This window comes from Engystomops pustulosus, chromosome 1, assembly GCF_040894005.1.
Source record: "Engystomops pustulosus chromosome 1, aEngPut4.maternal, whole genome shotgun sequence".
Classification (NCBI taxonomy): domain Eukaryota; kingdom Metazoa; phylum Chordata; class Amphibia; order Anura; family Leptodactylidae; genus Engystomops; species Engystomops pustulosus.
In genome coordinates this window covers 31,115,666-31,131,063 of record NC_092411.1, presented here as the reverse complement: position 1 = coordinate 31,131,063, position 15,398 = coordinate 31,115,666, and the positions used below count along the sequence as shown (strand labels likewise).

Below are 15,398 nucleotides of genomic sequence, written 5' to 3'. Positions count from 1 at the left end.
AGAAAGCTGATCAGATGGGGAGCTGGGTCTGATCCCCATTTATCTGAAAGCCTATCCTTCAATAGACATCATGTGATGTATACCGCTGAGACCAGTGACTGACAGCTGCAGTCATGTGACATATACCACTGAGGCCAGTGATAACATGCACGCTGTGCGCTTCCCTGGTCTATTTCCTCTGTCAACAGGATCTGGGCCCATCTTCCACACAGATGATGAGCAGGATACGAGTAATCTTCATGATGCAGGAAGTAAATTCAGTGGGGAAAGAAACCTGTCAGTGATGACAGGGAGGAGGTCATGGAGGTGGACACACGGCTACAATAATAGAGGATGCAGACGGATTTCCTGGTAATAACATTAGCTCAATCCTATAGTAGAGGTGCAGAAACATGGCCACAGGGACTCCTAACCTCATACATGACCAGCACGCTGCGACTCTGGGTCTGAGTAATAAAGTAAATTTACAGTCTTTTGTTTTACAGTTTAAACACTGCCCTGTGAACTGGTCTATAAACCTATTCAAATAAGAACAGGTACAGAAGCATCTTTACTGCCCCACAGTCCCAACCAGGGTCCTCTTACTACTCCCTCCCCCCTCATTATATCGTCCCAACAGGGTCATTTTACTACTATCCCTCAATATAGTCCCAACAATATAGTCTTACTGACGCCCATATAGTCTCAACAGAGACTGCATACTATCCCCATTATATGGTCCCAGCAGGGTCCTTTTGCTAGCCCCCATATAGTCCCAGCACCTTCCTCATACTTCCCCAGTCCCCCCACCCCCCACATATTGTCCCAGCAGGGTCCTCTTACTAATCCCCAAATATTGGCTTACAGGGTTCTCATACTAATCCCCTGTTTATATAGTCCCAGCGGGGTCCTCTTACTACACCCCTATATAGTCCCAGCGGGGTCCTCTTACGACCCCCCCTATATAGTCCCAGCAGGGTCCACTTACTACCCCTATATGGCCCCAGCAGGGTCTTTATATTTCCATATAGTCATAGGAGGCTTCTCCCATGCTAGTGGCCAAGTAGTTACAGCAGGGCTCCTTACAGCGGTCATCTTAGGACGTTGTGTCCTCTTTCTGTGACTGCAGACAAGACTTGCATTTGTCAGAGGAGAATTTCCTAGAAATTGACACTCCAAGGTTTTGGAGCCAAGTTCTGGAAGCTTCCCACAATTGTTACCTCTTTGCCTTTGGTGTCCCCATTTTCAATCCACTCCACAGTGATGCTCTCGCTGTCCTCGTTCAGAGATGTTACCATGGCTTGATGAATGCGACCTGAGAGGAGAACACGGGAGGCCAATCAGTAAGAGACCAAGCAAAATCTTACAATGAGTAGTAACTGCAATATTCTCTTTTATACTCAGTAATAAGTCTATTTTTATACTCAGCTATGCTTGTCTGTATACCCAGAGCTATGCTCTACAGTCTGCAGCATAGACAAGTGCTTAAAGAGAACCCGGCATCAGTATTTACCCCATTAATCAAGCAGCCCCCCTCCCCCAGAATTTCTTCTCATGCCAAATCAAATGAATTTTGAAGAGTCATATTCAAAAGAGTCAAGTTTAGAGGCTGCAGGTATAGCATGGCTTCAGATACCCCTTATCCCCTTTTCTATAGTACCTAGAAACCTGGTGTCATATTATATTAAAGATAAGAATCTCATCGTTCAGAAAGTACCAGGTTTATGGCAGATAGAGAGATAGGTGGAAATGCTGCAGATAAAACTTAAAATTTCTGCCCCTTTTTTATCCAGTTCTGTAGCTCATAGCACCACAATCCTGATGCGATTTGAAATATCAGATTCTTATCTTTAAAATGACAACAAAAGCATTTTTTTCTAGAAATGAAGATAGATTCTGAAATTGACACTACCCCTACAGACTCTAAACTTGACTTATCAGGCAAAATATGACTCTTCTTTGCTCATTTTCACATTTTGGAGGCTGAGATTTAAAATGAAAGGGAATTCTAGAAAGGACATTTCCTCCCAGACCTGAGTGGGTTGATAGTTTAGTGGGGTAAAAGCTGGAGACTATGTCCCTGTAACACATTGGAGCTCCCAATTCTGGTATCACATCTCTGAGCATTTCCAGGGGTTGTGAGACCTAGTTTATTCATCAGTAACCTCGCTGGGACATGCAGAAGTAAGGGACATCCCAGGTAGGGCCAAAGACTAGGAGACTACTGTGATGCTGAAGCTGGGAGTCAGAGTTAGTAAACTTTTTTTTTTTATTCAATTCCTGAAAAACCCCTTTAAGACCATAAGGAATGTAGATTGCGTCACCAGATCTTTATAACATATTGCATCTTATACACAACTTTTACTACCACTTTACACACAAGTAAGGACCACAGCGTGCAGGCACCCCCAGCACAGACTATAGGCGTTGGGTGTTCGATAGGGCAGTGACTATAATAGGGATCCATGAGATGAATCTGAACGGTTCTGTGATGCGGAGTGATCGGACCGGTTCTCTCGGGTAATTATATATCACACCCTGCCCCTACACTCCACATACAATCACTTCCCTGTTCTTTCTTATCCATACAATGGGTGGTGAAAGGCGAGATTTCTGTTTCTTGAAGTTTATACAGGTGGCGGACGTATTTATACATGTAATCACAGGCGGCCATTGTTGGAGGTGACCTGATTTAGCAAATACTAGATAGACAAAATAGTAGCAAACTCCTTAAAGGGGTTGTCTAACACAATGCTGCATAACAGTAACATTCTGGAGTTCAAGGGGTTGTACCAACTTTTCTTATTATGCCCATCCACAGCAAAGGCTATTTGATCAGTGGGGGTCCAACTGCTGGGACCCCAACATTAACACAATGGGAGTCACATAATGCTCAGACTTCCACTGCATTAAATACTATGGAAGGGCCAGAAAGGATGTTCAAGAAAACTGCAGGGTCTATATAGATTTTCATAAACTGCCATTAGAGAGCATTGCCTCTATCCCTTCATTGTCCCTCTACATGCCTGTAAACCTAAGCAATGAGGTCCTAAAGCTGTATGCAAATGACCTGTGAAATGTCCAATGAGTCATTAGCATAATCAAGCTGTCCAGCTTATTCATGAGTGGGAGGCAGAGACACACCCCCAGTGCTTGACTGACAGCCTGTATAATGGTGTAATGACTCCTCCATGTGCTTGCTGGTGTCCACGCCCCCGGCAGCTTATGTGTGTGTGTATAGGAGAGATACAACAGCTCCAGGCAGCCATGTTATTGCAGAACATGTCAGGTACTAGTGTAGCTGATGTCTGTGTCTCTCACATATGTATGGGAGGATGCAGCATGTTAGCAGATGCAGCACAGACACCAGCAATGCTTTACTATACATTACACACTGCCTCTGACCATGTGACCAGCATCATTTACATAATAAAGAAAATATGACTTTGCAATGATTAAATGTATGAATTGACTAGATAAAGGCTGGGATGGGATCCTAGTGAGCTGCTCCAAAAGGTAGTAGTGACAGAAATAGTAACAGACCTGATGACAGGTGTCCTTTAAACCTTAAAGGGGTTGTTCAGTTTCAAGACAACTGATAACAAGAGGTGACTGGACCAAAACTTTCAGTTTGTGTCCAGGGTTCGGGTTTGTCCAGGGTGACCAGGACATATTCCGGGCTGTGCAGCCATTCCAGCAAATAGACGCCCATAGCTGTTAGCCATTGGGGTAATTGGCCAGGGGGACTCCTGATGGCGCTCTTGTGACAAGCACTTACACATAGCAGGCAACCAAGTACATGGCAATTCATTACGTGGCCAATGTGCAGCTCAGACCGGAGTAGCTGTAAGGAGTAGAGAGCTGCAATACTAGGCGGACACAAACATATTCAATCCTGCCAAAATCAGTAGGTTCAAGGACCTTATGCTAATGGCGAGACGTAGGGTTACTAGACGTCCCTTCAACGGCCCCATATTGTTTGGAGGCCTGAAGACAACGTGATAGCGGTCAAAGCCATCAGCACTACAGAAGTGATGACAGGTAGAACCTGTTCAGCATTTCCAGATCACCGCCCCAAAGTTACATGAATAGAGTAGCGGTGGATTGGCCATCACTCCGTTCATTTCCATGGGGCCGGCACCTTCTGTATTCCCATAGAAGGGAATAAACCATTGGTTGTGCATGTGCACCACTCCCATTCACACAGGAACTATTGTGCCCCCATTCTCATCTGTTCCCCAAATGGGGGAAAATGGCTCACAATTAGATTTATTTCATCCCCCAACCCAAAAATAAGCAGCTCCCAGCTGGTCATATAGTGACTGGGGAATGTGCTCTTTGGGAAAGACACTGGAGGTCGTAGGGGACAGCGGAACAAAACTTCCCCAATATGTGTCCGATAGTGACTGGCCCCTGTACACAGGCCATTTTTTTTAAGGGACCTTCTAGCTGGGTATCGTCTCCATATTGTGCCATCATTTTGTCACATCCATGGCCTCTGCTGTTAACCCTCATTGTTTGGTGGCCCCTCAAGGGTTTTAAACTTTATCAGTCCAAAGTGATAAATCAAAATGTACGCGCACACACCAGCCATGTAGGTAATGAAGGTAACATCTGTAGGTAACATCTGTGAACATGTATCCGATTAATAGAGCATAACACAACACCAACATCTCTTAACAATGGGCACAGTCACTGCTCTCCAAAATTTAGATCAAGCCCCAACTGGTAACACAGATAGGTGCCAGCCTCCGCACGCCAGGCCTATGCCACCATCTCAATGCCAAGAAAAAGGAACACGAAAGTGGGATTCATTGCCCGGCCCACATGACCATACACGATCAAGTCTACGCAAAACACATCCAGCAGTCAACCCGAAAACCTTACCAATTGAAAGGGGTAGGCGTCCAGCTGCATAGCTTCACAAAACTCAGACAACTCCTAATATATGAGCATTTTACCCACAAACACCGCTTACAATTTGTAGGTAACACCATGGAATCCAAATGAACCAAGTGTGCTGGTACATTGAATATTAGACCTCATTCACACACCCTTAAAGTGAAAGAAATCTGTAAACTCCAGTTACACTGTTTGTGCCACAAATTTTGATTTTTATTATACAAACGTCCAAATGTGACGTTTCGGTCAAGCAATTGATCTTCATCAGACTCAGTCTGCATACGGGAAAGGGAGTAAGGCTTGCATGTAGCAATATGGCGCAGGATTGTGAGAAGAGCAATCACAGCCGCTCCTGGAGAAAGGTGTAAATTTCTTACACTTTAAGGGATTGGGACCCTCTGCAGAGCACCTGTGTATTCCACCCAACTTAGTGTGCAGCAGAAATCCTCTCTTTACTCACACACCCGTCTGTGGGGATGTATATGTGGCCGCATATACGTCCCCATAGATGGCAATGGCGGCTGTACGGTGCCATACATGTGTGCGACCGTGCGCCACTGTTTTCTATGGAGGGGTCACCCCCTCCTCTTCACAATGGTATGCCCGCCCACTGTGTGAATGTACCCTTAAAGGGGTTTTCAGGGGAGGTCCTTAAGCACAGTATAAATGGAGCAAAGGTGGGCATAGATGTAGAAGAGGATAAGGTTCTGGTCTCACTCCATTCACAGACTCAGCAACCTCAGTTCTTTGATTAGACCCACACTGATCAAAAACTTACCTATTGAGAAAAACAATAAGAGGGTCAACAGCTTTATAATAAGACACCTTCATACGATGTTTCTCCACAAGTCAACGACATATGTGCCCCGATTGTGAAGTGGCAAAGTCAAATTTAGCCACAACGCAGTCGTCCAGTCATGATCACATTAAAACTATGTGTCCCTTCAGGTAAGGTACGAAATGTTTTTTCTAAAGTTCTTTCTTTTATGAGAAATCTCGCCCGTTTATCTATATAAAAATGTATTTGAAAAGTGAAAATGAGCAGAGAAGAGTCATCTTTGCGTGAAATTAATCAAGTTCTGAGGCTGCACAGGAGAGAGTCACTTCAGTCACCCCCATCTCAGGTTCTATAGCACCTAGAAATACTTTTGGCGTCATATAAACTGTAAGAATACCTTCTTTCAGAGCAGATCATCTAAAGGAGACAAAGGCAGATAAATACATAGCTAAAAATGAGCTGCAGATAAAATAAAATATTATTTCGTTTCATTGCCAGTATCTACGATCCTGTCGCACAAGCCTAATGTGATTTGAAAGATGGGATTCTCATCTTTAATATGAAACCAAAATGCGTGTTTCTAGGTGCTATAGAACTGAAGATATTAGTGTCTGAATTGATCCCCCACTGCAGTTTCCAAAAATTATGGAAAGAATTTAATGATTCGCTCATATAACATTCGCTGTGTTGTGATGGGTGCTGATCCATAGACACAGTCACAGACCAGGCCTGAGGTACCAGTAAGGGGCGACTAGGCGATCATCTCTAATCACACTGATACGTAACACCATGGCGTCCAGACTCCATTATTACGTCATCCCGGGAGAAGGGTTTTCCTATAACGTGTGGCTCACAGATTTCCCATGTGTCATCAGTTTCATTTCTGCTAAAGTTTTCCTCCCGTTTGCCTGAGGACACAAGCCAGTGACAGGTGCCGATTTATTTCGGTCATTATGTGAATGCTGACACATTTTATCGTAATGGAGTAACCTGCGTGACTCAGCAATTTGGAGTCGGCTCCACATACACATAAAAACCGGCCCAAGGCTGCATTCACATGTGATGTTTAACTTGCGTTTATGGTCCCTTCACGGACGATGAATGGAGAGATCTGCTGGATTGTCCCCTAGTGAGAGCCAATGGTCCAGCTATTTCTATTGTATAGTAGAGGCAGTCCCCGGGTTACATACAAGATAGGGTCTTTAGGTTTGTTCTTAAGTTGAATTTGTATGTAAGTTGGAACTGTATATTTTATCATTGTAATCCCGGCAGAACTTTTTTGGTCTCTGTGACAATTGGATTTAAAAAATGTTGGGTTGTCATGAGAATCAGGATTAACACTAAAGCTTCATTACAGACGCCTGTGATAACTGTTATAGCTGATTATTGTAGCCTAGGACTAAAGTACAGTAAATTACCAATATCCAGAGGTCCGTTTGTAACTAGGGGTTGTATGTAAGTCGAGTGTTTTTAAGTAGGGGACCGCCTGTATATTAAACAAGCACAAAATATGTACGCCCAAGATCACAATGTCCTCGCCGCCAGCAGGATAATGCCAACTTGATACACATGCAATGAGCCAGGTGAATACTGGAAGGAAGTGATGCGCCTATTGACTGATGTGTGTGTTCTGGGGATTTTGCCCGACATGGAGGTGCGCAGCCCAGTTAGTGTTGGGATTCAGAGAGCCGTATATCAAGCAGGTAAAGAGATTATCTCACTGGATCCAGGGGTCACAATCAGGGAATATAAAAACCAAATGGATATAATCAGATTGGAATAAGGGGTCTACCTGACGAGGAAACCCACAAAAAATTTTTAGACCATCTGGGGTAGATGGCTAGGAATGCCGGGCCTACCATCAGGGGGCACTATTAATGATAAAACAAACTGTCTTTGTTGGCTGCCCAGGTAAGAGACACAATCATGGCATTTTTTGAGACCTTGGTCTCAGCAGTAAAACGGGTCCCTTTGGTAAACGGAACATACCAATGGTCCATAGGAAAATTAGCAATAGAAAAAGGTATATAGACACGCCCACTAGCGGGCACAGGTGGGAAAAGGGGAGGAGGGGGGGGTTAAGCATTTGCTTTGTTGGTGCGTCCGGTGAGTGTGTGTATATTGTCGGCCTCTCCGGCCCTCCGTGTCTGAACTTACATTTATGAAATTTAAGGCTTTGAATTTCTGTGCCTTCAATAAAAAAGTTTTGAAAAAAAAAACCTACCTCTATGGGTGGTGCTCAGCCTGATCTCATATGCGTTTCGCATGGAAACGCAAATGTGATCGGGGTGAGAACTGCCATGTGTGAAGTCAGCCTTAGGCTACACTCACACAATGTATGCCCACTGCACCCTAGTACGGCGGGCAGACATCGGCACTGCGGAGAGAAGCAGGGGACCAGCGCAGCTCACCCCCGCCCCTCTCCATAGAAATATACAGCGCACGGTATCATGTAGACAGATAGTACATGTCCTATCTTTCTACGGGCTACCGAGCCGCACCGTACCGCTCCCGTATGGAGCCATGAGGCCATAGAAGTGTATGGGGGACTTATCTACGCCGCACATAAGCCCCCCATATGTTCTTGTGAATGTTGCCTTAGGCTGCTAGTATGTGAGCGACTTTGCTCCACACTTGCGCTTAGAAGGAACAGCCCAGCTATGCCCCAATGTTTGAATATGCTAAACAGGTTCTCTACTGTCAGATGGGCGGTCCTAGCCTGGAGAATATGGCCTGGCTCCACCCACCTCACACTGGCATATTATATTATTTGCATATTTTGGGACAAAACTTAACATTATAAAAGTGGGTCAGAGAGAAAGGTCCCTCTCTAGTAATGGAAGCAGAGAGTTGCTGTGGAATAGCAGCAGGGGTCTTCACCTTACAAATATATGGGCGGAAAGAATCCAATGCTAAAAATGCCTAAAAGTTTCCACATCCTAGAACTGCTGAACGAGAGAAGACACGAAGATACATCCAATGCAGTTCATGTGTCTACATATTACAAGGTCGAGATAAGGAACAGAACTGCTTTGTCCTTTGACTCCCAACCACAAGTGACAGTCACGGCCTTAACCCTATGGATGCTGTGTCACATGAAGTTCAATGTGTGAGTGACCGAGGTGTTGCACTTCACATCAACTGGAATGGAGATATACGGCCTGTTTCCAACCTTGGGTTTAATCCATGAAAAATATGTGCATTTAAAATATATGAAAGGTTTAGTGAACCTGCGAGAGGCAGGACTGGGGTCACCAGACTGAGTGACGAGGTGCTATTCAATTTAAACCCAGCTTTCGATTTCCTGCCACCTACCCACTACATATTGTACCCCGACCATCTGTACAACAAGTTTTACTAATTTTCTATGATTTTATATCCCTTTCCCCTGTAGAGGTCTCACTGAAAATTTAGGACGGCTGGAATTGACAACAGCGAGGTAGACGTCCGCAGGACCTTTAAACAAGGACACATCTTGTGACCGCACAACAGACAAATATGCTATAGAACTAAATTGATTTTTTTTTAGGTTTTTGAGATTTTTAAGTAAAGGCGGCAGATTTTCCCAAAACTTCTGCATCTCCATGCGGAAAACTCAACTCACAGGTTTCAGGGGAAAAAAAAAAAAAAGAACCTGAATCGATAGGATCCGGCAGGCTGAAATATAACAAGCTTACAACCCTACTATTATTAAATAGGTCTTCCAATTAAATAAAATAATAGTTAGGCTGGGCCCAATATATAATTCATAGCTCCACCGAGCGCTCCTAGGCCGCCCTGGTAGCAGAACTCTCAGCCACACAGCACTGCACTTCCAGCGAGTCTCCCGACAATAAGAAACACGAGTGGGGGGATCACCGACCCACCCAGAGGTCAAAGAAGCAAATGGCTGTGTGTCCTTCCTCCATGCTTAATTGGGCATCAGGAGACACATCAGAAGTGGAGTGTGAGCGGGATTTGGATCGGTAAACAAGGTTAAAAGGAAATCTACCATCAAAATCCATCATGATAAACCAGGGACACTTACTCATAGATCCAGGCACCGGGACTGTGGTCATCTTCATATATTTGTTATCCATGGCTTCCTTCTAAAATCATGCCAATAAGCCAGAAGCGCTCTGGGGCTTTAGCAGAGCCCCTGCATGCTGCAGCTTCTCAGACTATTACACTGTGCAGGAGCACTTCCACCTTGCACTGTATGAGTGGAAGAAGAGGAAGTGTTAGAAAATTGCTGAGGCAGCAGAGGGGGGGGGGGGGGGGGTTGGGGGTTGTGCAGCCTCCTCAAAAGGGAAGGGTTCTCATAACAACCCCCAAGAGCCCCTGACTTATTAGCATAATTTTAAAAGAAAATAGGCCCTGGATAACAAATAAGAAGATTACCAGTGTCACGGTGCCTGGATCTATAAGTAATGTCACTGATTTATCATTCTTGTCTTGAAGGGCAGATTTCCTTTAACAATTTGATGAAAATTGTACAAATCCAAAAGATTCTTTATCCGAAGTTCTCTTGTTGGCAAACATGTGGAAACATAAGCATCAAGCAAGATGGAACTCAACCCCCTCTCCCCCGCCGATACTTTGGTTCTCCATTTATTTAACAAGCACTTGGCTGAGCATGCACGTTTAGGAGTGTGTCTTGAGGAGTAGCTGTCAAATGATGGTGGAAATTCTAACACACATGAGATGGTTGTGGGTCGTGAAGCTGGAAATTCAGGCTTGCGTTGTCCATTCACTCAACAAATCAATGCATCACGAGAAGATCAGAGGAACAGAAACTTTAAACTTGTGCAATAAAAGTTTGCCGGAGTTTACTGCTTCCTTAATAAGTGACGTGTACATGTAGATCGCCGTATGACATAACCCAGGAAACGCACATCACCTTGAGGTCAGTGACACGGTACAATGCGTCTTCCAGCTGGATGATTCAGTACACGTGAGCACCAAGACATCACAGCGCTGGAGAAACATGTGCTCCCAGCAGCCATCAACTAGCAACAGAAGCGTTACCCCCTCCGACTGGCCATAGCAACAAGTCCCGGCACTACATGCAGTGCCACCGATAGGATGATAGGAAACGCCAACCAATCCGCAGGCAGGGCTGTGCGGTGCACTGCACACCCCATGGAGGAGAATCTAGCTCCGGTCCCTCACTGCGGACTGGAGATAGGAGGGGGATACTCCAGACAGCAGGAAGAAGGGGGGGGGGGGTACTGCTTTGGGTATTGCCAATTTCAAGGAATAGAACGCAGTTTCATCAGGGGTTAATGCACTAAATCTGCACCCACAAAATCCTAGGCCCAAGAGAAGACGATAAATTCTGCAGCTGCCAAGCCCACCAGCAACATCCACAGCCAGCGCCTGACACAATTAAGTCATTCATTGTAGTGATTCGCGTTACTGTGGCAATGATAACCTAAAACATTCGGACGGGAGGGCGGAATGTGTCACCGCAACGTGCTGCAACTGCAAATCCACCGCATGTGCACACAGCAAGGATTCTTATCCAGCGTGTAGGACTAAAGCACGGGAGGTGCACAGACTGTGCATAGACAGCAACACAGACCCTTCCGGGTCACACGGAGTTAACCGAGGCGGCTGTTTGGGGCATGGACAGCGACGTGCTGGCATGTGCTCTGACTGCGAAACGAGACAGCAGCACCGAGATACCGAGCGACGTGATGAATAATGTCCACGAGACAAAAGACGCTGATCATAAAGGGTTAATGAAATCTGAGCCGCCGCTTCCAGCGCCAGCTCCCAGGTGGAGCCTGTCTGTCAGCCGGGCCATTATTCAGCCCCACGCCGGTTGCTAGGGAAGGTGACACCACAACATACACCTAGCAGCTCGCCCGGCTGTGACCCCCCACCTCATTGCCCCGATCATATGAAATCAGTTATGTCCTGATCATATAGGGTTAAACAGATGCTGATAGGACGGCGATATCATCATATGACGGCCACCTGCAGGTTCCATGAACCACAGCTGCAGCCTTTAGTAATCAGTCATGTAGAGGGGTACCAGGGCACCACGTCCTCGTGCCACGCACAAGCCTCAACCATCACTGGCATTTTACATATAGATCACAAGGAACCAACATGGACCCCCACAAGCACCTTTCACAATACTAGGAAGGCCTATCCTTGCCAACAGTGCAGGCTGATACCCGCACGCCAGACTGTGCCAGGCAGCCACACCAACTCAGCCCATTCCAAGGAGCAATACCAGGCGACAGACAAACTATGTCTTTAAGGTCCCAAATCCTACAGTTCAGCCAGTCCAAGGCGTCTATCACTGCAGCCATCCCTGGCACAGCCATACACACCACCTCCATCTCATCCTGCTGCCCCATACTACAGGCCATGCCCACCACCATCCATGTAACCACCATACACCAGCCCATGCCCACCACCCACATCTCATCCTACTGCCCCATACTCCAGCCCATGCCCACCATCAGTGAAGCCACCATACTCCAGCCCATGCCCACATCTCATCCTACTGCCCCATACTCCAGCCCATGCCCACCACCCACATCTCATCATGCCGCCCTCAACCCTAGCCCACCATCTCCATCTTATCCTGCTGCTCTATACTCCAGCCATTGTTCACCAACTTCCATATAGTCAGCCCCTACCCATCTATATCTCATCATGCTGCCCACCACCCACTTCATACTGTTCCCTTATACCCCCAGGACATGCCCACCACCTTCCATCTCATCCTGCTGCCCTATACCCCGGCCCATGCCCTCCAGCCCCCATCCTATCCTGCTGCCCTATACCCCGGCCCATGCCCTCCAGCCCCCATCTCATCTTGCTGCCCTATACCCCGGCCCATGCCCTCCAGCCCCCATCCTATCCTGCTGCCCTATACCCCGGCCCATGCCCTCCAGCCCCCATCCTATCCTGCTGCCCTATACCCCGGCCCATGCCCTCCAGCCCCCATCTCATCCTGCTGCCCTGTACCCCGGCCCATGCCCTCCAGCCCCCATCTTATCCTGCTGCCCTATACCCCGGCCCATGCCCTCCAGCCCCCATCCTATCCTGCTGCCCTATACCCCGGCCCATGCCCTCCAGCCCCCATCTCATCTTGCTGCCCTATACCCCGGCCCATGCCCTCCAGCCCCCATCTTATCCTGCTGCCCTATACCCCGGCCCATGCCCTCCAGCCCCCATCCTATCCTGCTGCCCTATACCCCGGCCCATGCCCTCCAGCCCCCATCTCATCCTGCTGCCCTATACCCCGGCCCATGCCCTCCAGCCCCCATCTCATCCTGCTGCCCTATACCCCGGCCCATGCCCTCCAGCCCCCATCTCATCCTGCTGCCCTATACCCCGGCCCATGCCCTCCAGCCCCCATCTCATCCTGCTGCCCTATACCCCGGCCCATGCCCTCCAGCCCCCATCTCATCCTGCTGCCCTGTACCCCGGCCCTCCAGCCCCCATCTCATCCTGCTGCCCTATACCCCTGCCCTCCAGCCCCCATCTCATCCTGCTGCCCTGTACCCCTGCCCTCCAGCCCCCATCTCATCCTGCTGCCCTGTACCCCTGCCCTCCAGCCCCCATCTCATCCTGCTGCCCTATACCCCTGCCCTCCAGCCCCCATCTCATCCTGCTGCCCTGTACCCCTGCCCTCCAGCCCCCATCTCATCCTGCTGCCCTGTACCCCTGCCCTCCAGCCCCCATCTCATCCTGCTGCCCTATACCCCTGCCCTCCAGCCCCCATCTCATCCTGCTGCCCTGTACCCCTGCCCTCCAGCCCCCATCTCATCCTGCTGCCCTATACCCCGGCCCATGCCCTCCAGCCTCCATGAAGCCTTGCCACCTCCTGTGACAGGAGAGCGCAGACAATCGGCCAGGGCTCGGGCAGAGCCTCCCTCCACCATGAGGGCAGTGTCCCCTGACAGGAGCCGCTCTCCATCCCTCCCTCCCCGGGAGACTCCAGCACAATGGCGGCTCCCCTGCATCCCAATGAATGGAGATGACACACTCACCATCGCTCCTCTTGATCTCCACATAGATCCCAATCTGGATCTTGCCGAAGCTGGCAGCCATGCCTCCTCCTCCCCCGGTCCCCGCTGTCCCGCGCTGCTCCGGGGGCCGCACACTCCGCCTGTTATTGTTTGAAAAATGAGGCCGGCGGACGCCAGGCGATGCCGGGGAAACAGGAGGAGGAGGGGAGGCCGGGGCTCCGGAGGAGGTGGGGTGCGGGCGATGAGGCGCCTCTGCCGGTCACATTCACAGCCACAGAGGGAGGAGACGTAACTGAAACTAGGAGGCACCGCCAGACGCATCCGCGGTGACGTCACCGGAGCCGCTGGGAGGCCGGGCATGCGCAGAGCAGAAGCCGGTCCTCTGGACCAAGCGGCGGTGGCTAATGTCTGCGGCGGGGGCGCGCGTGCGCGAGGCGAAGGGACGGACGGGAGCTGCTCAGGAGCTGTTCACACTGACAAAGTAGAAGTTTTTCAATAGTTGTACGTACTGCACACACACATATAAACATAAACACATCACACTTAAAAGGGTTATTCCCATGGAGACAAGATTCTAAAACGCAGGGTTTTTCGACTGATTTCTCGCTCTCCAACTTCAAAAATCCATAACTTTTTCATTTTTACGTGTACAGACCTGTGTGAGGGCTTATTTTGTGCGTAACAAATTTTACTTTCCCGTGACGTTATTTATTTTAACATGCCGTGTACTGCGAAGCTGAAAAAAAATTCCAAATGTGGAAAAATTGAAAAAAAACGTCACGTGCGTCACGTTCTTGTGGGCTCAGTTTTTACGACTTTCACTCTTCGCTCCAAATAACACGCCTACTTTATTCTTTGGTTCGGTGCGATCGCGGTGATACCAAATTTATATAGGTTTTATTGTGTTTTAATACATTTTCAAAAATTAAACAAATGTGTACAAAATAGAAAAAAAATTTTTTGCCATCTTCTGACGCTAATAACTTTTTCATACTTTGGCGCACGGAGATGTGTGAGGGGTCATTTTTTGCGAAATGAGGCAACGTTTTCATTGCTACCATTTTGAGGTCTGTGCGACATTTTGATAATTTTTTATTTCATTTTTTATGTTATGTAAAAAGGTGTAAAAGTCGCATTTCGGACATTTGGGCGCCATTTCCCGCCTCGGAGGTCACCGCCGGCCGTAATTGTTTTTATATTTTGATAGATCGGGCATTTTGGGACGCGGCGATACCTAATATGTTTGTGATTTTTACTGTTTATTATGTTTTATATGCATTCTAGGGAAAGGGGGGTGATTTGAACTTTTAATATTTTATAAATTTTTTTTATTTTTTGAACTTTTTTTTTTCTTTTTTTTTTCACTATTTTTTAGACCATCTAGACTACAGTATTGCAATATATGGCATTTTTGCAGGTCATACATTACAATGAGCCACTGGCTCATTGTAACGAACCAGCATAAGCCATGTAGCCTCGTGTCAAAAGAAGACCCGAGGCTACCATGGTAACCGATCGTCTTTTAAACGCCGCCGGCGACTTTGCCGGCGGCGTTGAGAGGGTTAATAGCGGTGGGGGTTTTGTGCAAAATGCAAAAACCCCCCACCTCTGTATGAAGAGGACTCAGCCCATGAGCGTTAAGGGGTTAACTATACTCATAACACATTTTTTAATTCAATATTATTAACAAAAACACAGCATTTCATAGATATTAGTCCAACCTGTCTCTATAATTCCTGGTGTACACAATTTTGGTTGCCCCTGGA

The 15,398-nt window shown here is 47.5% G+C and overlaps 1 protein-coding gene across 6 annotated transcripts in view; it reads right to left on the bottom strand.

Annotated features, from left to right (window-relative positions):
• Nucleotides 1-14,019, bottom strand: part of KIF2A (kinesin family member 2A) — a 39,985-nt gene extending 25,966 nt beyond the window's left edge. The window contains exons 1-2 of one of the 6 annotated variants that reach the window (XM_072137007.1): nucleotides 13,654-14,019; nucleotides 1,200-1,294 (exon numbers count right to left, since the gene is read on the bottom strand). In XM_072137007.1, the coding sequence (XP_071993108.1) occupies nucleotides 1,200-1,294; nucleotides 13,654-13,714 (156 nt within the window). In that variant the 5' untranslated portion in view covers nucleotides 13,715-14,019. The remainder of the gene's footprint in view (nucleotides 1-1,199; nucleotides 1,295-13,653) is intronic. The other 5 variants (XM_072136997.1, XM_072137023.1, XM_072137014.1 and 2 more) reach the window with 5 other exon arrangements.
• Between the last annotated feature and the right edge of the window lie 1,379 nt (nucleotides 14,020-15,398).